Source organism: Pristiophorus japonicus, chromosome 21, assembly GCF_044704955.1.
Source record: "Pristiophorus japonicus isolate sPriJap1 chromosome 21, sPriJap1.hap1, whole genome shotgun sequence".
Taxonomy (NCBI): domain Eukaryota; kingdom Metazoa; phylum Chordata; class Chondrichthyes; family Pristiophoridae; genus Pristiophorus; species Pristiophorus japonicus.
Genome location: NC_091997.1, coordinates 77,707,152 through 77,727,501, shown reverse-complemented (window position 1 = coordinate 77,727,501; position 20,350 = coordinate 77,707,152). Strand labels below are relative to the sequence as shown.

Genomic DNA, 20,350 nt, shown 5'->3' with positions numbered 1-20,350 from the left:
GAATTCCACCGCCCTTTCAGGTAGTGCACAACAACTCGCTGCATAATTTTTGTTTCCTTGTGTTGCCTCTGGTTCTTTTGCCAATCACCTGAAATCTGTGTCCTCTGGTTACCGACTCTCCTGTCACTGGAAACTGTTTCACACTTTTCTGCTTTAAATTTCATCTGCTACGTGTCTGCCCTTTTTAACCATGTCCTCCTGAGCTCTGTTACTGTTTTGTATGTAAACATTACCAATGTGTAAGACTTGCCACCAGGGGGCGCACCTGTGGGAGACCCAAGGGTCACCTGCAGACCCTGGGCAAGCAGGTATAAAAGGCAGTCTACCATGCTGCCTCCTCACTCTGGAGATACAATAAAGAGACCAAGGTCACAACAGTTTGAGCTTAAGATATACAGTCTTGTGGAGTTATTGTAAACGTAACAGTTACTATCCGCCTCATTGGTATTCAAGAGGAGGTAGAAAGGCGGAGAGCATTTGCACTTCCCCAATTTTAATCGCTCCACCGTTGAGCTATGCCTCGATTTAAAAATTCTCATCCTTGTTTTCAAATCCCTGCATGGCCTGAGCCCCTACACCCCCCCCCCCCCCCCCCACTCTCCCTATCTCTGTAACCTCCTCCAGCCCTACAAATATCCAGGATCAGGGGGCTTGACAAGGTGGATGCAGAGAGGATGTTTCCACTGATGGGGGAGACTAGAACTTGAGGGCATGATCTTAGAATAAGGGGCTGTCCATTTATAACAGAGATGAGGAGAAATTTCTTCTCTGAGGGTTGTAAACCTGTGGAAGTCGCTGCCTCAGAGAGCTGTGGAAGCTGGGTCAATGAATATACTTAAGGCAGAAATAGACAGTTTCTTAACCGATAGTAGAATAAGGGGTTATGGGGAGCGGGCAGGGAAGTGGAGCTGAGCCCATGATCGGATCAGCCATGATCGTATTAAATGGCGGAGCAGGCTCGAGTGGCCGTATGGCCTACTCCTGCTCTTATTTCTTAGGTTCTTATTATCACTGCACTCCTTCACTTCTGCCCTCTTGAGCATCCCTGATTACCTTCACTCAACCATTGGCACCCTTGTCTTCAGCTGCCAAAGCCTTAAGCTGTGGAACTCCCTGCCTAAACCTCTCCGCCTCTCTAACTCTCTCTCCTACTTTAAGATGCTCCTTAAAGCCTATTTCTTTGACCAAGTTTTTGGTCACTTTATGTGGCTCGGTGTTGTACTGGGGCTGAATTTGCGGTTGGATGTTCGCCACGGGCGGATGCCTCTGAACTGCAAAACATCTCCGAACTTACCTGGAGGTCTGAGAGGTTCGTAGATTTGCGGCCTTGGGCTTCTCCGGGTACCCGCGGTTAGAGGCCCACGTATCCCAGGGTTGTAGGTGGTTCACAAGCGCCCCCTGGGGATCACGTGGGCTGGCCCAACCAATCAAAGAAGGGAATTACTATTCATGCTTATGGGGATTCCAAATGTACGGAACTCCCATAAGTACGAATTTCTCCAGCGACTTGAGGTGTCTACTGTACATGGTCCATGTCTCTGAGCCATACTGGAAGGTGGGTATTACTACAGCCCTGTAGACCATGAGCTTGGTGGCAGATTTGAGGGCCTGGTCTTCGAACACTCTTTTCCTCAGGCTGCACTGGCGCACTGGAGGCGGTGTTGAATCTCGAAAGACCGCCCTAAGTAGAGGAAGTGCATCCGGGAGGGCGCTGAGCACCTCGAGTCTCGTCGCCGAGAGCATGCAGAAATCAAGCGCAGGCAGCGGAAGGAGCGTGCGGCAAACCAGTCCCACCTTCCCTTACCTTCAACGACTGTCTGTCCCATCTGTGCTAGAGACTGTGGTTCTCGTATTGGACTGTAGAGCCACGTAAGAACTCATTTTTAAAGTGGAAGCAAGTCTTCCTCGATTCCGAGGGACTGCCTATGATGAAGTATGAATGGGGATCATATGAAAAATACCTCTATACATCATAGAAAAAAAAGTACATATTTAAAATGAATTAAAATGGCATTTAATTAAATACTTAAAACAAAAATTTAATTTTTTGAAAAATAAATGTGTGTTTAACGGATCTAAAAATGAATTGACATTGCACAGTGTATTTAATGTATAAATGAGTTTAAAAAAAACGTAGGTTTATGTTTTTTAAAACTCTTACGCTGGGAAAAGCAGGCCCTACGCTTGACAGATTCTTGACAGATTGCAAATTCCGGGTTTCAATGCATCCGCAACGCATGCCTAAACCCGCAACGTGTGTGGCCTCTACGGATGTGTGCATACCTCGTACATGCCCACGGGGGCCACAAATTCAGTCCCAATATAAATGCAAGTTACTCTTGTAGTAGATAGTTCCCTGAGAGCTGGTGTGGGCTGAATTAGAACATAAGAAAGAGGAGCAGGAGTAGGCCATTTGGCCCCACGCGCCTGCTCCCCATTTCATCAGAGGCAGTCCTCAGGTGGCTGAACAGTCCGATACAAGAGCCACAGTCTCTGTCACAGGTGGGACAGACAGTCGTTGAGGGAAGGGGTGGGTGGGACTGGTTTGCCGCACGCTCCTTCCGCTGCCTGCGCTTGATTTCTGCACCTTCTCGGCGACGAGACTCGAGGTGCTCAGCGCCCTCCCGGATGCACTTCCTCCACTTTAATAAGATCATGGCTGATCTGTTGTCTGTGTGTGTGTGTGTGTGTGTGTGCGCTGTTATAAAAATTATCTGAAAAATCTTTGAACTGTAATGCATACACCTGCGAGGATGCTCACAGGGTTTGTGGAGCTGTTGCATTGTGAGTGGCTTAGCCAGTCACGTGATGTTCACAAGACTCAATAAAACCCCAGTCAGTGGATCCACGATGAGGTAGGCAGTTGTGAGCCTGGCAGATGAACTGGTAATGTGTAGTGTGATTGTTAAATCTTTGTTAATAAACCAACATGTTCTTAATAGCAATGTGTTGCCATGAATTCTTAAGGAAAGAACGCATGAAGCAAATACGTTACATTAACCAACCCTGATTGCCTCAGATACAGACTCCATTTTAACAATGCTCCCTGCGTTTCTGCTTCTCTTCGAGCTGCAGTTTCTATTTTTCTTTATTTTGGGTTTATTGCAGCGCAAAAACGCTGTTGCAATAAATTTCAGGCTGGCTCAATCCAACTTCAAACAGACTAGAGTCCCCAGCACCATTAATACTGGCTCTAATTTGACAGTAATCGGGTAATCACACTCTGGGGAGCAATAAGGGCGACTGGCTTGGGAACGGAATGCAAGCTACTCCACTCAGCCAGGGGAAGTAAATTGTAATTTTGTCAAAAAAGAGATTTCTGCGAGTAACAAATTCATTCAGGGATGTAATTAAATATTCAATAATAAATTTATTTAATCGCTGTATCTGATGGTAACGGGCTGTGTCCATTGAAGTGTAAATGACACCCTAATGCTCCAACTAGTTTTGACAAAGTTCCTCCTGAATGCCAATAAGCTTGTCTATCAGAAACTAGCTAAAGGAAAACCAACAGCAGTGTATTTGTTAGGAGGTTAATCTCCGGTTTGGGAATCGTAGGATTGACTGGACTGCTTCAGGGGTTCAAAGGTCATGATCCCAAACTGTTTCTGACTTACCCAATGACTTGGGAACACTTTAAATTTGGTTCTCTGGATGACTGACTCTTCACTCAGAGAATTGTGAACCTGTGGAATTTTCTACCACAAAGTTGTTGAGGCCAGTTCGTTGATATATTCAAAAGGGAGTTAGATGTGGCCCTTACGGCTAAAGGGATCAAGGGGTATGGAGAGAAAACACGAATGGGGTACTGAAGTTGCATGATCAGCCATAATCATATTGAATGGTGGTGCAGGCTCGAAGGGCCGAATGGCTAACTCCTGCACCTATTTTCTATGTTTCTATGACGAGGTCGCATTTTGGGTCCGCCATGGTTCAGCCCTCTAGCCTCGGAGTCAGAAGGTTGTGGGTTCAAGTCCCACTCCAGAGAAGTGAGCACATAATTGTGCCCGGCCCCACTCAGTGTAGTGCTGAGGGAGTGCTGCACTATCGGAGGTGCCGTCTTGCGGCTGAGACGTTAAACGTCAAATGCAGAGGCTGGCCGACTCCTGCTCCTATTTCTTATGTTCCTCAGGGGCAGCTAGACAAGCATATGGGGGAGAAGGGAATAGAGGGTTTTGTGGATAGATTTAGATGAGGAAAGATGGGAGGAGGCTCGAGTGGAGCATAAACGCTAGCATGGACTGGTTGGTCCGAATGACCTGTTTCTGTGCCATATATCCGATGTAAGATACATGGAGATCAGAAGCATGGAGATGAGACGTCTGCCCCCTCAGGTGGACATAAAACATCCCATGGCACTATTTCGAAGAAGAGCAGGGGAGTTCTCCCAGGTGTCCTGGCTAATATTTATCCCTCAATCAACATAACAAAAACAGAATATCTGGGTCATTATCACATTGCTGTTTGTGGGAGCTTGATGTGTGCAAATTGGCTGTAAAGTACTTTGAGCCGTCCGATGGTCATGAAAGGCGCTATATAAATGCAAGTCTTTCTTTCCTTCCTTACTCACCTGAGCCTCTGCTCCTTTGCCCAAGAGCAATGCCATGGGATGTCTGAGCTTCCCTTACAGTCCTGGTCCGTGAGATGAATCCTGGCTTTCAAATTTGTGCATCTTTCCTGAGCAATCCCTGTGGACCAGGAAGAGCTGGAGTGCTCCTCTGTGTCCAGTCAAGGGGGCCTTGGGCCTCCATAGGTTTCATTATTTTAATGCTTCTGATCTCCATGTATCTTACATAAGATATATGGCACAGAAACAGGTCATTCGGACCAACCAGTCCATGCTAGCGTTTATGCTCCACTCGAGCCTCCTCCCATCTTTCTTCATCTAAATCTATCCACAAAACCCTCTATTCCCTTCTCCCCCATATGCTTGTCTAGCTGCCCCTGAGGAACATAAGAAATAGGAGCAGGAGTCGGCCAGCCTCTGCATTTGATGTATCATCTTCCGCCATCTCCAACATGATCCGAGTACTCAATAGATCATCCCGTCTCTGCTTTCCAAAATGATTGAACATACGAAACTAAGAATTAGGAGCAGGAGTAGGCCATTCGGCCCCTCGAGCCTGCTCCGTCATTCAATAAGATCATGGCTGATCTGATCCTGGCCTCATCTCCACTTCCCTGTCCGCTCCCCATTACCCTTGACTCCCTTATCGCTCAAAAATCTGTCTATCTCTGCCTTAAATATATTCAATGACCCAGCCTCCACAGCTCTCTGGGGCAGAGAATTCCACAAATTCTTGACCCTCTGAGAGAAGAAATTCCTCCTCCTCTCCGTTTTAAATTGGCGACCCCTCACTCTGAAACTATGCCCCCTAGCTCTAGATTCCCCCACAAGGGGAAACATCCTCTCTGCATCTACCCTGTCGAGCCCCCTCAGAATTTTATACGTTTCAATAAGATCACCTCTCATTCTTCTAAACTCCAATGTGTATAGGCCCAACCTGTTTAAATGCATCTACACTATTCACTTCAACCACTCCCAGCGGTCCACATTCTCACCACTCTTTGGGAAAAGAAGTTTCTTCTGAATTCCCTATTTGATTTCTAGGTGACTATCTGTCGTGCAGTCAGCCATTCACAATGGGAAGGTGAAAGTAGCTCTTGACAAAGAGAATGGGCCTTTGGTATGATGCCCTTGCAGTGTGAGAGGAGATCCTGGAGCATTTGATTGTGTGTGCCATAGAGCAAGTTTCTTTTATATTTGTTCCTGCGATGTGGGCGTCGCTGGCAAGGCCGGCATTTATTGCCCATCCCTAATTACCCCTTGAGAAGGTGGTGGTGAGCCGCCTTCTTGAACCGCTGCAGTCCGTGTGGTGAAGGTGCTCCCACAGTGCTGTTAGGGAGGGAGTTCCAGGATTTTGACCAGCGACAATGAAGGAACGGCAATATATTTCCAAAGTCAGGGTGGTGTGATTGAGGCTTACCAGTTTGAGGTTTAATGGGCATTGCTTTGGGAACTCTATTAACAAGAGCAGACATTGACAATGAGATTCAACACCGCCTCCAGTGCGCCAGTGCAGCCTTCAGCCACCTGAGGAAAAGAGTGTTTGAAGACCAGGCCCTCAAAACTGCCACCAAACTCATGGCCTACAGGGCTGTAGTAATACCTGCCCTCCTGTATGGCTCAGAGACATGGACCATGTACAGTAGACACCTCAAGTCGCTGGAGAAATATCACCAACGAAGCCTCCGCAAGAGCCTACAAATCCGCTGGGAGGACAGACACACCAACATTAGCATCCTCGACCAGGCCAACATCCCCAGCATTAAAGCACTGACCACACTCGATCAGCTCTGCTGGGCAGGTCACTTAGTTCGCATGCCAGACACGGGACTCCCGAAGCAAGCGTGCTACTTGGAACTCCTTCATGGCAAATGAGCCAAAGATGGGCAGAGGAAGCGTTACAAGGTCACCCTCAAAGCCTCCCTGATAAAGTGCAACATACCCACTGACACCTGGGAGACCCTGGCCAAAGACCGCCCTAAGTGGAGGAAGTGCATCCGGGAGGACACTGAGCACCTTGAGTCTCATCGCCAAGAGCATGCAGAAATCAAGCGCAGGCAGCGGAAAGAGCGTGCGGCAAACCTGTCCCACCCACCCTCAATGACTATCTGTCCCATCTGTGACAGAGACTGTGGCTCTCGTATTGGACTGTTCAGCCACCTAAGAACTCATTTTAAGAGTGGAAGCAAGTCTTCCTTGATTCCGAGGGACTGACTATGATGATGATGATGATGCTGCCATTGAGCATTAAGACACTGGAAGCACACCAGTTCCCATTCAGACGGTTTACATTTGTTAAATCCCTGCTTGGTGAGCTGCCATGTTAGATATCAAACTTCCTGGGGAGGTTGTGTACATCACCAATCCCACCAGCTGACTGGCATAGTGCGGCTCCCCCACTGGTCTGATCGACTTCGAGTGCCTTACCTTCAGGGATAGGGTGGCAAATGCTGATTTCTCACAGGAAGAAGGAGCAGAAGCTGGCATTTCGGGAAGTGGGAATCCATCCAAAAGCAGATTTGAGAAAACAAACGCATTTGAATTTTAAATAAGCCGATTTTAGCCTGAGCCAGGGCTCAGGTTGGCCGGGGAATTGGGGTCTCTCGATTACGAAAAGGAACACTTTTCTGTTCAACATTTGTAGGCCAAAGAGAAATCCCCTGCTCCCAAAGAGCCATTCCTGCCCTTAAATGAATATTGACGAGGTGTCTTGTGCTCGCTGACCGACATTGGCTCCCGGTTAAGCAACGCCTCGATTTCAAAATTCTCATTCTTATTTTCAAATCACTCCATGGCCTCGCCCCTCCCTGTCTCTGTAACCTCCTCCAGCCCCGCAACCACCCCGAGATATCTGCGCTCCTCTAACTCTGGCCTCCTGTGCATCCCTGATTATAACCTCTCAATTAGAGTTGCCATTTTTCTCTCCGCAGGAGGACATCAAGCACCTGAGCCTGAGCTCCCTGACCCAGTCACCTATAGCTGGATCTGATTTAATGGTGGAATTTAGAAGGTTAAGGGGTGATTTGATTGAAGTTTTCAAGATATTAAGCAGAACTGATGGGGTAGATGGAGAGCAACTATTTCTGCTGGTTGGGGATTCCAGGACTAGGTGCATAGTCTAAATATTAGAGCCAGACCTTTTAGGAGTGAAATTAAGAAACACTTCTACACACAAAGGGTGGTACAAGTCTGGAACTCTCTTCTGCAAATAAGCTGTTGTTGCTGGGTCAATTGCTAATTCTCAATCTGAAATTGTTAGTGTTAAGGGATATGGAGCAAAGGCATTACATCATAGATCAGCCATGCTCACATTGAACAGGCCCGAGGGGCTGAATGGCTTTTTTCTGTTCCTATGTCCCTATGGGCTAGAATTTGATCAAAAACCACCACCGACAGATTGCCGCCCCCAAAAAACGCTAAGATTATTCAATGAAGGCCGGCGGAAAATTGATCAAAAAATGGAAAAAATTCCACCCAGCGGGAAAAATCAGTCTTCCACGTTGATTTGTGGTGGGAAACGCGATCAAATTGAGTGGTACTTACTCAAAATTGAGTCCGAGGCTACGAGTTGGGCCTCGGGAGGGGGGGGAAATATTTTTCCAAAAAACAAAAACAAAAATTGGAAAACATCCACAGGACTCTTTTCCAGTGAATCGTTGCAAAAGAATGTAAAAAAAAAAATCACGTAACTTTTTTTGAAAGGTTTCATACCTACCATCGCTGCTCCAGCTGGTTTAGAAACATAGAAATTTACAGCACAGAAGGAGGCCATTTTGGCCCATCGTGTCCGCGCCGGCCGACAAAGAGCCGCACGGCCCTCGGTCAGCAGCCCTGAAGGTTACATATAAACCTATGAACAATGGCGGACAGGTAAAGAGCACCCGGCCCAACCAGTCCGCCCACACAACTGTAAACCCCTTACGTTAAAACATTCTACACTCCACCCCTACCGGAGCCATGTGATCTACTGGGAGAGGCAAAACCTGGCTGGTGTTTTTTTTCAATAACTACGGAACACCCGCTACCACCAAACTCGGTGAGTGTGGGAGGGGGGGGAAGAGGCGGGTCTTTCAGTGTTGCAATCCGGCGGCCCGCTCCCCGGCGGTATTTCGAAACCGTCGGCGGAACACCGTGACGAAACTTGGACCGGGTGGTTTTCATCAAAAAAATAGGAATATCACCGCGAAACCGGGTGGAAATGGTGATCAAATTCCAGCTCTGTGTCCCCTGGTTCTGGACTTCCCCAACATTGGGAACATTCTTCCTGCATCCAACCTGTCCAAACCCGTCAGAATTTTAAACGTTTCTATGAGGTCCCCTCTCACTCTTCTGAACTCCAGTGAATACAAGCCCAGTTGATCCAGTCTTTCTTGATAGGTCAGTCCCACCATCCCGGGAATCAGTCTGGTGAATCTTTGCTGCACTCCCTCAATAGTAAGAACGTCCTTCCTCAAGTTAGGAGACCAAAACTGTACACAATACTCCAGGTGTGGCCTCACCAAGGCCCTATACAACTGTAGCAACACCTCCCTGCCCCTGTACTCAAATCCCCTCGCTATGAAGGCCAACATGCCGTTTGCTTTCTTAACCGCCTGCTGTACCTGCATGCCAACCTTCAATGACTGTTAAACCTTTGCTAATAAACCAACTAGTTCTTAATAGCAATGTGTTGCTATGAATTCAAGAGGAAGTCAAGACAAGATGGCGTTGAACGCTTTTTTTTTGGTACCGCATAATGCAGCTGCATGGTGATTCTTTCAGCAGACATTGCCAACAGAGTCCAAAGCCAATAGAAATTCCCATTGCTGCTGCAGAAGATTTGTTCCCTCTCTTGGGCAACTTCTAAAGGTGGAGCATGCTGCTGTTCGAAATTGCGATTTTATTTTTTGCAACGTCTTTTTTGCATCTGTTATCCGCATGTTCAGCACAGGTTTGATACAGGCAAGGACAAATCCTAATCTCCAACACTGTAATGTATTTGCTTCATGGGTTCTTTGCTGAAGAATTCATAGCAACACATTGCTATTAAGAACTAGTTGGTTTATTAGCAAAGGTTTAACAGTCATTGAAGGTTGGCATGCAGGTACAGCAGGCGGTTAAGAAAGCAAATGGCATGTTGGCCTTCATAGCGAGGGGATTTGAGTACAGGGGCAGGGAGGTGTTGCTACAGTTGTATAGGGCCTTGGTGAGGCCACACCTGGAGTATTGTGTACAGTTTTGGTCTCCTAACTTGAGGAAGGACGTTCTTGCTATTGAGGGAGTGCAGCGAAGATTCACCAGACTGATTCCCGGGATGGTGGGACTGACCTATCAAGAAAGACTGGATCAACTGGGCTTGTATTCACTGGAGTTCAGAAGAGTGAGAGGGGACCTCATAGAAACGTTTAAAATTCTGACGGGTTTGGACAGGTTGGATGCAGGAAGAATGTTCCCAATGTTGGGGAAGTCCAGAACCAGGGGTCACAGTCTAAGGATAAGGGGTAAGCCATTTAGGACCGAGATGAGGAGAAACTTCTTCACCCAGAGAGTGGTGAACCTGTGGAATTCTCTACCACAGAAAGTAGTTGAGGCCAATTCACTAAATATATTCAAAAGGGAGTTAGATGAAGTCCTTACTACTCGGGGGATCAAGGGGTATGGCGAGAAAGCAGGAAGGGGGTACTGAAGTTTCATGTTCAGCCATGAACTCATTGAATGGCGGTGCAGGCTAGAAGGGCTGAATGGCCTGCTCCTGCACCTATTTTCTATGTTTCTATGTTAATCACACTACACATTACCACGTCATCCACCAGGCTCACAACCACCTGCCTCATCGCGGATCCCCTGAACCCAAATGGCTGGGGTTTTATTGAGTCTTGTGAACATCACGTGACTGGTTAAGCCACTCCCAACTCAACAGCTCTACAACTATTTTTGTAAAACATACATCAAGGAACACTGGAACCAACAAATTAAACTTTGGAACATTAAACCAATCAAATTAGAATTTGGTTGCCAGGGGTGATGATGCACTCCAGTCCTCCCAGTGCCTACCTCTCACGGTAGGCCGCGAGTGTGCTGGTGGACACCGCGTGCTCCATCTCCAGGGACACCCTGACTCGGATGCCACTACGGAAGAGAGGCAGGCAGTCGGGCTGAACGACCCCCTCGACCGCCCGCTGCCTGGACCGGCTGATGGCCCCCTTGGCCAGGCCCAGAAGCAGTCCTACGAGGAGGCCTTCCGACCTGCCCGCTCCCCTCCGCACAGGGTGCTCAAAGATCAGGAGCTCAATAGCTCTACAAACCTGTGAGCATACTCACAGGTGCATACATTACCAACGCCAACCCCAACATCCTTCATCTTTAGAAGATGCCCAAGAGAGGGAACAATCATTTAGAAAGGCTTTGACATTCAGATTTTAAATGGAATGCTCGGGCGGTTGTACATAGTGGCACTGTGCCCGATCTGCTTAGGGAGAACCCTGACTTCATTAATGCAGAACAGCAGACGCCCACACGCAATCTGTTCTTATTTACGCGCTACTGTGCGGATGCTGAAGCGAGATCCAAGTCTTAACACCCAGTGCCTCCGAGCCCAATGTAAAGCACGGTTGTGAACATTTGAAAGAGTCGCTTGGTGATCTTATTTAAGTATATAAGATTCTGAGGGGGCTTGATAGGGTCGATGCAGAGAGGATGTTTCCCCCCCGTGGGGGAATCTAGAACTAGGGGGCATAGTTTCAGAATAAGGGGTCGCCCATTTAAGACAGAAATGAGGAGAAATTTCTTCTCTGAGGGTCAAGAATCTTTGTAATTCTCTGCCCCAGGGAGCTGAGGCGGGTCGGGCATTGAATATATTTAAGGTGGAGATAGATTTTTGAATGATAAGGGACTCGAGGGTTATGGGGAATGGGCAGGGAAGTGGAGCTGAGCCCATGATCAGATCAGCCATGATCTTATTGAATGGCAGAGCAGGCTCGAGGGATCAAATGGCCGACTCCTGCTCCTATTGCTTACGTTCTTACGCTGGAATATGAATGATTTCAATGGGGAAATGGTTCAGCTTACATATCGAATTACAATTCAGAAACAGGCCGTTCAGTTCAACTGGTCCGTGCCGGTGTTTATGCTCCACTCGAGCCTCCTCCCACCCCTGTACATCTCGCCCTCGATCAGCCTAACCTTTTTAAATTGCAGGCGTGCTTTCACAAGGACTCAAACGTGTGTTGTCAGATGCCCCACCTCAGCGAGGGAGCTGTCCTTGAGCTCTCCTGTCTCACCTCAGCTTTGCCGCGCTCTTGCTGATTTTATTTCTGTCTCTTTTTTTTTTCTCTCCCTCCAGGGCAGCATCCGAAGTTCCCCGCTGTCGCCTTATGGCTGACGGTCGGCCTCTCCGTCTGTCTGCTGGGACTGCTGGCCGCCCTGGGGTTCGTGTGCAGACGGAAGATCCAGCAGAGCTGCAAAGAGAACCAGACAGGTGGGTTCCGCGCGTCGGTGCCCGTGAGAGCTGTGCAGCGTGGTCCCGGGTCGGCTACAAAGATAAAGATCAATATCAAATCAAAGGTCATGCACTTTGGCAGAAAAAAAATCAAAAGAGCAAGTTATTATTTAAATGGAGAAAGATTGCAAAGTGCTGCAGTGCAGCGGGACCTGGGGGTCCTTGTGCATGAAACACAAAAGGTTCGTATGCAGTTACAGCAAGTGATCAGGAAGGCCAATGGAATCATGGCCTTTATTGCAAAGGGGATGGAGTATAAAAGCAGGGAAGTCTTGCTACAGTATTGGTGAGGCCACACCTGGAATACTGCGTGCAGTTTTGGTTTCCATATTTACGAAAGGATATACTTGCTTTGGAGGCAGTTCAGAGAAGGTTCACAAGGTTTATTCCGGGGATGAGGGGATTGACTTCTGAGAAAAGGTTGAGTAGGTTGGGCCTCTACTCATTGGAATTCAGAAGCATGAGAGGTGATCTTATCGAAATGTATAAGATTATGAGGGGGCTTGACAACGTGGGATGCAGAGTGGATGTTTTCACTGATTGCGGAGACTACAACTAGAGAGCATGATCTTAGAATAAGGGGCCGCCCATTTAAAACTGAGATGAGGAGACATTTCTTCTCTGAGGGTTGTAAAATCACTGCCTCAGAGAGCTGTGGAAACTGGGACATTGACTAAATTTAAGACAGAGATAGACATTTTCTTAAACGATAAGGGAATAAGGGGTTATGGGGAGCGGGCAGGGAAGTGGAGCTGAGTCCATGATCAGATCAGCCATGATCGGATCAGCCATGATCGTATTAAATGGCGGAGCAGGCTCGAGGGGCCGTATGGCCTACTCCTGCTCCTATTTCTTATGTTCTTAAAGTATTGTTGAAAACTAAAGGAAAAATTATTGACTTTAGAATGAGGACTGAACTATATCTGCGCAACCTGGTCCAGTTATATCCTGCCCTCCAACCCAGTTTCACACCAAGACTTCACTTCATCGTACCTCTTCCTGCTCAATAATGAGATAAGAACATAAGAATTAGGAGCAGGAGTCGGCCATTCGGCCCCTCGAGCCTGCTCCGCCATTCACTAAGATCATGGCTGATCTTCTACCTCAACTCCACTTGCCTGCACTATCCCCAAATCCCTTGATTCCCTTAATATCCAAAAATCTATCGACCTCTGTCTTGAATATACTCAAAGACTGCCCTCTGGGGTAGAGAATTCCAAAGATTCACCACCCTCTGAGTGAAGAAGTTTCTCCTTATCTCAGTCCGAAATGGCCAACCCCTTATTCTGAGACTGTGTGACCCCTGGTTCTAAGACTCCCCAGCCCGTGGGAAACATCCTCCCTGCATCAACGTGTCAAGCCCTGTAAGAATTTTGTATGTTTCATTTGTATGAAGAGGAGCGGGCCTGCTAATTTCCTCAGCCTCCTTCGCGTGTCACCGGAGCTGACATTAATCAGTTGAGGCCAACAGATTAACCCCATGTCATTTTATGAGTTGCTCTTGTGCACAGTTAGCGATGGCTCTGGTCTGACCCAGTGTGTGGGGGCGTGGAAGCACACACAACTTGATGGTTTTAAAGCCTATCGGCGAACCCATTCATCCAAATATCTCCTTCCCGTATTGCTCTAATGTGAAGCCAGTGTGTGTGCTTAACAGTATACTCAGTAGTCACGGAGATTGAATGCTTTTATGTGATTAAGGGGGAAGATGGCAAGCTTAAAAGTTTCACCTGAGGGGGAGACTGCTCAGCAGGTTGGGTTCGAGCAAAGGATCATTTTCTGCCACAATTTCTTCTGACTAGTCGTTGCTGGGGCCAGAAAGAAAGAAAGACAGACTTGCATTTATATAGCGCCTTTCACGGCCACCGATCATCTCAAAGCACTTTACAGCCAATGATGTACTTTTGGAGTGTAGTCGCTGTTGTAATGTGGGAAACGCGGCAGCCAATTTTGCGCACAGCAAGCTCCCACAAACAGCAATGTGATAATGACCAGATCATCTGTTTTTGTTATGTTGTTTGAGGGATAAATATTGAACATAAGAACATAAGAAATAGGATCAGGAGTCGGCCACTTGGCCCCTCGAGCATGCTCCGCCATTCAATAAGGTCATGGCTGATCTGATCTTGGCCTCAGTTCCACTTCCCTGCCCGCTTCCATAATCCTTGACTCCCTTATCGCTCAAAAATCTGTCTATCTCCGCCTTAAATATATTCAGTGACACAGTCGCCACAGTTCTCTGGGGCAGAGAATTCCATAGATTTACAACCCTCTGAGAGAAGAAATTCCTCCTCATCTCAGTTTTAAATGGGCGGTCCCCTTATTCTGAGACTATGTCCCCTAGTTTTAGTTTCCCCTGAGTGGAAATATCCTCTCTGCATCCACCTTGACGAACCCCAGGACACCGGGGATAACTCTTCAAAATAGTGCCATGGGATCTTTCCAATTAAGTACTTTTGGAGTGTGGTCACTGTGGTAATATGGGAAATGTGGCAGCCAATTTGCGCACAGCAAGCTCCCACAAACCGCTATTTGATAATGACCAGATAATCTGTTTTAGCAATGTTTGTTGAGGGATAAATATTGTCCAGGACAATGGGAAGAACTCCCCTTCGCTTCAAAATAATGCCATGGGATCTTTTACATCCATATGAGAGAGAGAGAAAGCGAGAGGACCTCGGTTTAATATCTCATCCGACAGACGGCACCTCCAACAGTGCAACACTCCCTCAGCACTGCACTGGAGTGTCAGCCTAGATTTTTGCGCTCAAGTCCCTGGAGTGGGACTTAAACGCACAACCTTCTGACTCAGAGGGGAGGGTGCTGCCCACTGAGCCACGGCTGACACATAAGGGGAAGCTGTTAAATAATGGAGCCATTAAAAAATTCACCCGTGGGGCCAAGCTGCTCTGCAGGACGGGTTCAAACAAAGGCTCAATTTCTGCCGCTATTTTTTTCTGACTGGCGGATGCTGTAATTGGCTGATCTTGCACGTGTTCAGAAACAAGAGACATCAATCAGGCCTGGTGCGGTATAATAGAGGCTGCGACACCACCCGTTAACACCACGGAAGTAAAATATTGAAGCGTAGCACGTAAATTGTGAGTGGTGTGGTGTGGAAACCGCCATGGGGTGTGGCCAAAGTTACAAAGTACAGGCAACTCTCGATTATCCGGGGCCCTCGGGGATCGGATTATTCTGGGGGTAAACGATTTTGCCGCTCGGGCGAGTGCACGTACTTGCCGAGAAAGTTTGGGTCCCAAATTTATACAGTACTTTGATGCTTTTCTGCTTCTGTGCACTCCAGGATGGGATTGTCCACCTATTCATTTTAATATAAAGTAAAGAGACCCATGTTATACTGTGTCTACTTTTTCTTAAAATGGCCAGTCTAAAGGCTTCAACCGCTGGAGGTCGAATGAGACTCGGTTTTACTTACCCCCGAGGCAACACCCTCAGTGATACTCCAGACTGCACAAGAGCACATTCACCAAGATCAGAAAACAGAAAGACGGCAGGGAAGGGAGGAAGAGTTGGATAAATCTTTTGCCCCTCTGAACTTGCTTCCAGCGTGATGCTCTGCACAGTGTCCTAAAAGAGCGCGGTTGGGATCAATGCCTTCGATCTGATAATGCGAGGATGTGTAAGGGAAATAAATTCCAAACCGAGTCCGAGAACAGTGAGGGAAACGTCACAGTTTATTCATACAGAGCGCTCTGCAAGTGGGAAAACTCCGCAGCTTCGCCACTCCTTCTCTCCGAGCGAAGTTTTCAATTATACCTTTGGGGGCGGTCCTGCCCCCTTACACCATTGTCCAATTATCTAACATTTTTGTAACGTCTTACCCTATATGGTAATGCTATGACAATCTATCTTTACATTGTGGTAAGTCAAAGGTTAACTAGCATACGCACACACAAGCGGGGTTAGTTCCCCGCATCAGCAGAAAAACAAGGAACTATCTTCCTGTTATTAGTACAAGCGATATACATCTGTTTGCCTCTCCAACCGCCCATTGTCTTACTTCCCCTATCTCCATGACTCAGGGTCAACGGACTTTGGAGACTACACATGCCTTCTGCTTAAGTATACATTTCTTACTTGACCACTCTCCCTATCCCATAATTCATCAGAGAGAGACAGGGGAGCTGGCTACACATTATAAACGTTACAAAGGTTATAGGTTAAGAAATTTTCTCCAACTGAATGGGTCGCAGTATAAGCGCACAGACTGTCCAGGTCCAAGTTAATTTGGTTGCTCTACAATAATTCTTTTAAGGTCGAGACTGCATTAAACTTTATTTTAAAATAAAGCCCTTCCTCTGTGTGAAGTGATAATGCTGTGTGCCAGCGCAGGACTGTGTTTAATGGTCGTGTGCAGCTGTGCACGGGACAGAATCACAGTTTTTAAAAGTGCCGTTGCAGTGGGTTCTCCGTTAGATCCGTGTACGGATAATCGAGAGTTGCCTGTACTACAACTACACAGCGCTCACAGCACAGAAACAGGTCCTTCGGCCCTACTGGTCCATGCTGGTTTATGTTCCACACGAGTCTCCGCCCATCCCCTCTTCATCTCACCCCATCAACATAATCCTTCTGTTGTTAAAGTGTCCGCTGTGGCTCAGTGGGTAGCACTCTCGCACTCTGAGTCAGAAGGTTGTGGGTTCAAGTCCCACTCCAGGAACTTGAGCACATAAATCTAAGCTGACACTTCTAGTGCAGTGCTGAGGGAGTGTTGTACTGTCAGAGGTGCCGTCTTTCAGATGAGACGTTAAACCGAGGCCCCGTCTGCCCTCTCAGGTGGATGTAAAAGATCCCGTGGCATTATTTCGTAGAAGAGCAGGGGAGTTATCCTGGTGTCCTGGCCAATATTTATCCCTCAATCAACATCACTATAACAAATGATCTGGTCATTATCACATTGCTGTTTGTGGGAGCTTGCTGTGTGCAAATTGGCTGCCGCGTTTCCCACATTGCAACAGTGACTACACTCCAAAAGTACTTCATTGACTGTAAAGCGCTTTGAGATATAAAATGGTCGTGAAAGGCGCTATATAAATTAAAGTCTTTTTTACTTTCTCCTGCTCTGGTTCTCATTGTAAACATGGCTCATTATTTATTGCTACAGCCTGGTTGTCGTTCAATTTACTGTTTGGCTCCAGGTCCTGTTGAAGATCAAGAGTTCGCTGAAATTGAAGTTTGTCTTCCTTCCCCTTGCCTCTTCCTCCCGGAAAAGTAACCGTGAAGCAAAAGCTCATTGTTGGCAGCAAGTCTCGGTGGCTCACCACAAGACCCTTGGCCATGCAACGGAAGGTTGGCTCGTCTGTGTGATTGAGGCAAAAATGAGGGAATCCCCAGGCCTCTGAAGAGTAATCGAGGTTGCGTTTTTTTTGGACAGAGCTAGGGTGCATAGTCATTCACCCCACAGCTATACAGCAGGAGGCCTTGAGTGAATGTCTGAGGTGTGCTTCCAGAGCAAGAGCGGTCCTGGTTAATCTCATACTGAGAGGAACAGTCTTCACGGTGAGATGGGAATTACAGCAAGTATATAAGTAAAAATATCTATAGGAAAACTAGAAGACTGCGGTTATCGCCTGCTGTTCAATCAATGTTTGTACACAAGATCAATCTTGGTGAATGTAAATGAAACGTTAAAGAACCCATTACAAGCCTGTGCTGCATTGCTGCCGTTTCAGTCCACCAATCCATTATTCAAACAAGGTACAACCGGAGTAACACAATCTCCCAATTTACATCTTTCCTCAGCACAACGAAAGACTTGCATTTATATAGAGCCTCTCATGCCCACCGGATGTCTCAAAGCACTTTAAAGCCATTGAAGTAATTTTGGAGTGTAGTCACTGTCCTAATGTAGGAAACGCAGCATTCAGTTTGCGCACAGCAAGCTCCGTGAGCGGCCACGCAGCGTAGCGGGAACGCTGACTGGGACCTAAGCAAAATCGCGTGAATGTCCAGAACCAGCCTTTGTAATGCACCCAATCGGCCTCACGTTCCATTTGGGGGCGCCAACGACCCGGAAGTAGTCGCATACTGTGTGCTTAAGTGTGTGTGGGTCTGGGTGTGTGTACCTGTGTATGTGTGTGTGTACCTGTGTGTGTGTGTGTGTGTGTGTACCTGTGTGTGTGTGTGTCTCCATATTCCTATACTGTAAAATCCATCATATTGTTCACACGAAGAGTTGCATCTGTTGGGTCATGGGTGTAAAAACTCATGTAATGCATTGTTTCACAGGATTTTCACCCCGTGATTTATATTACAATTAGGAAGCAGAAGCTTTAATTTATAGGCATTTTAAAGCAATAGTTTTTAGTGTTGTGCAAAATTTCCATATTACCCTTCTGCCTGAGAGATCTGGATTGAAAGCAAGCCAAGACTGGTGAAATAATCTTTTTTTTTAATTCATTGCTGGGATGTGGGCATCGCTGGCAAGTCCAGCATTTATTGTCCATCCCTAATTGCCCCTTGGGAAGGTGGTGGTGTGAGCCGCCTTCTTGAACTGCTGCAGTCCGTGTGGTGAAGGTGCTCCCACAGTGCTGTTAGGGAGGGAATTCCAGGTTTGTGACTCAGGGACCTAGCTGCGCGCTCAGCTAGCTGTTAAGTGTCCAGAATGAATTGAGTTTGGAGAGGTTCAAACCGATCTTAGTGACGAGGACCCACAGCAATAAACTGACCACAACTTGACACTGAATTAATCAACCTGCGATAATGTGCGTCCATTTTGCTACAGCAGCAAGGAGACATATTGCATTTTGGTGAGGTCCACAGGGTTAAGGACCTCTCCAAGATTCACACACACTGAAAGTTGTAATAATATCGTACTAGCAATTAGTAATGAGCTTCTTAAGTACCAAGCATAATTAATTCAGTAAGCGTTACGCATTAAGATTGATCAAAGACTTTTCTTAGAACTTGAAGCTGTGCTAAGTAAATGGAAGAGATGAATTCATCCTTTGTGCAGCTGTGGTTCAGGGAAATAAAGTACTTGTGTCTGGATTTGGATCCGGGCCTGCACACCTGCCCTAAAAGCTCATTTTTCTTTACATAGGCGCATCTGCACTTACACAAGAGGAATTTAAGGAATATATGATGCCTTCTGCTCCCGCCTTTTGAAATTCTAAGCTGAATATTTACCCAAAATCCTCCTGTGGGGTGAACCCCGTCGGAATCTCTGCGAGACTTGACTGAAGTGACCGTTATTAAGCCATGAGCTTCGACATTGAGGGCTCGAAATTGGTTGCGGCCGGTTTTGAGGCGGTGTCACCGCCCGAATGCTGATTTTACCGGCAGGCGTTGGGAGCGGGCTCCCACTGCCAAATTCAGTTTTTACGCCCAAAGGTGAGAGGGCAGCGGTAAAAGGTGGCGTTGCGCACTCCCCCTCGGGCGCCAACAGGGCGGGAGCTCAGAAGGCCGACTCAATCTCGCGATGGGAGGCTGCCGGCATGCTCGGAGAAAAAAACAGGAGGAAAAAAAAAACTAAAACTTCTCCAAACCACACACACACACTTCCCCACTGTTACAACTGAAGGAAAAATGCATAAATAAATAAATAAACGTACCTTGCTCTCTGGGCGATTGCTCAGGCGGTACGAACGCCTGACGGTAAGGCCGCCGCGGAGACCGAATATCGCGACAGCGGCACGCATGGAGGCCCCAACCTGCGTGAGAACACCAGCGGCAGGTCGGGTCCATGAAAGGAACGGTGTGCGACCCAGGAGCAGCGCGAGCTGGTGCAGGAGGGCAACGGCAGCGAAGAGTGACGTCGCCAAGGTCCAGGTCAGTGATTGGAGCGTGGGCAGGTACAGCAGGAGCGGCGAGGTCAGAGTGAAGGAGCAGCGAGAGATTGCAGAGGGATATGATCGGGGCCCAGGAGAGGTGTGAGTTTGGGGCCAGAAGGGGCGAGGGCCCAGGGGCAGCACGGGCCCAGCCCACACTGCGATATGTGCGTGCACTAGGTCCGTGCAGAAGAGCTAGTCTTCAGTCGTCTTGGTTAATCCTTGCCACTGGACCAAGGCCACCACACGTTAAAAAAATCCACGCACAGGCATCTTCCACCCTTCAGGATGTAGTTTAGGATCTGGAATATTAGATCCTTCATTGGAACACCTGTGAACTCATCCCTTTTTGGCGTGGAAGCAAGTCATCCTCGATACAAGGGACTGCCCGTGATGATGATGGTACGCTAGGTGGCGTTAGACGGCTCATCATTACCTCATGGCGCCTTTACCAAAGACCCAACCGAATGTCTCCGGAGGCGAGGGCGCCGCTCACCGCTGGCGGTAGGACTT

General features: G+C 47.6%; 1 protein-coding gene across 4 annotated transcripts in view; it reads left to right on the top strand.

Annotated features, from left to right (window-relative positions):
* The window catches only part of cd276 (CD276 molecule), a 381,432-nt gene that overhangs the window by 251,070 nt on the left and 110,012 nt on the right, over positions 1–20,350 (top strand). For 3 of the 4 annotated variants that reach the window (XR_011588279.1, XM_070865080.1, XM_070865078.1), the window contains exon 5: positions 11,889–12,023. Coding sequence is in view for 3 of the 4 variants with exons in the window: in XM_070865080.1 (XP_070721181.1) it covers positions 11,889–12,023 (135 nt within the window). In the remaining variant the exon portion in view is untranslated. Of the gene's footprint in view, positions 1–11,888; positions 12,024–17,206; positions 17,397–20,350 lie in introns of those variants that run through there. The other variant, XM_070865081.1, reaches the window with a different exon arrangement.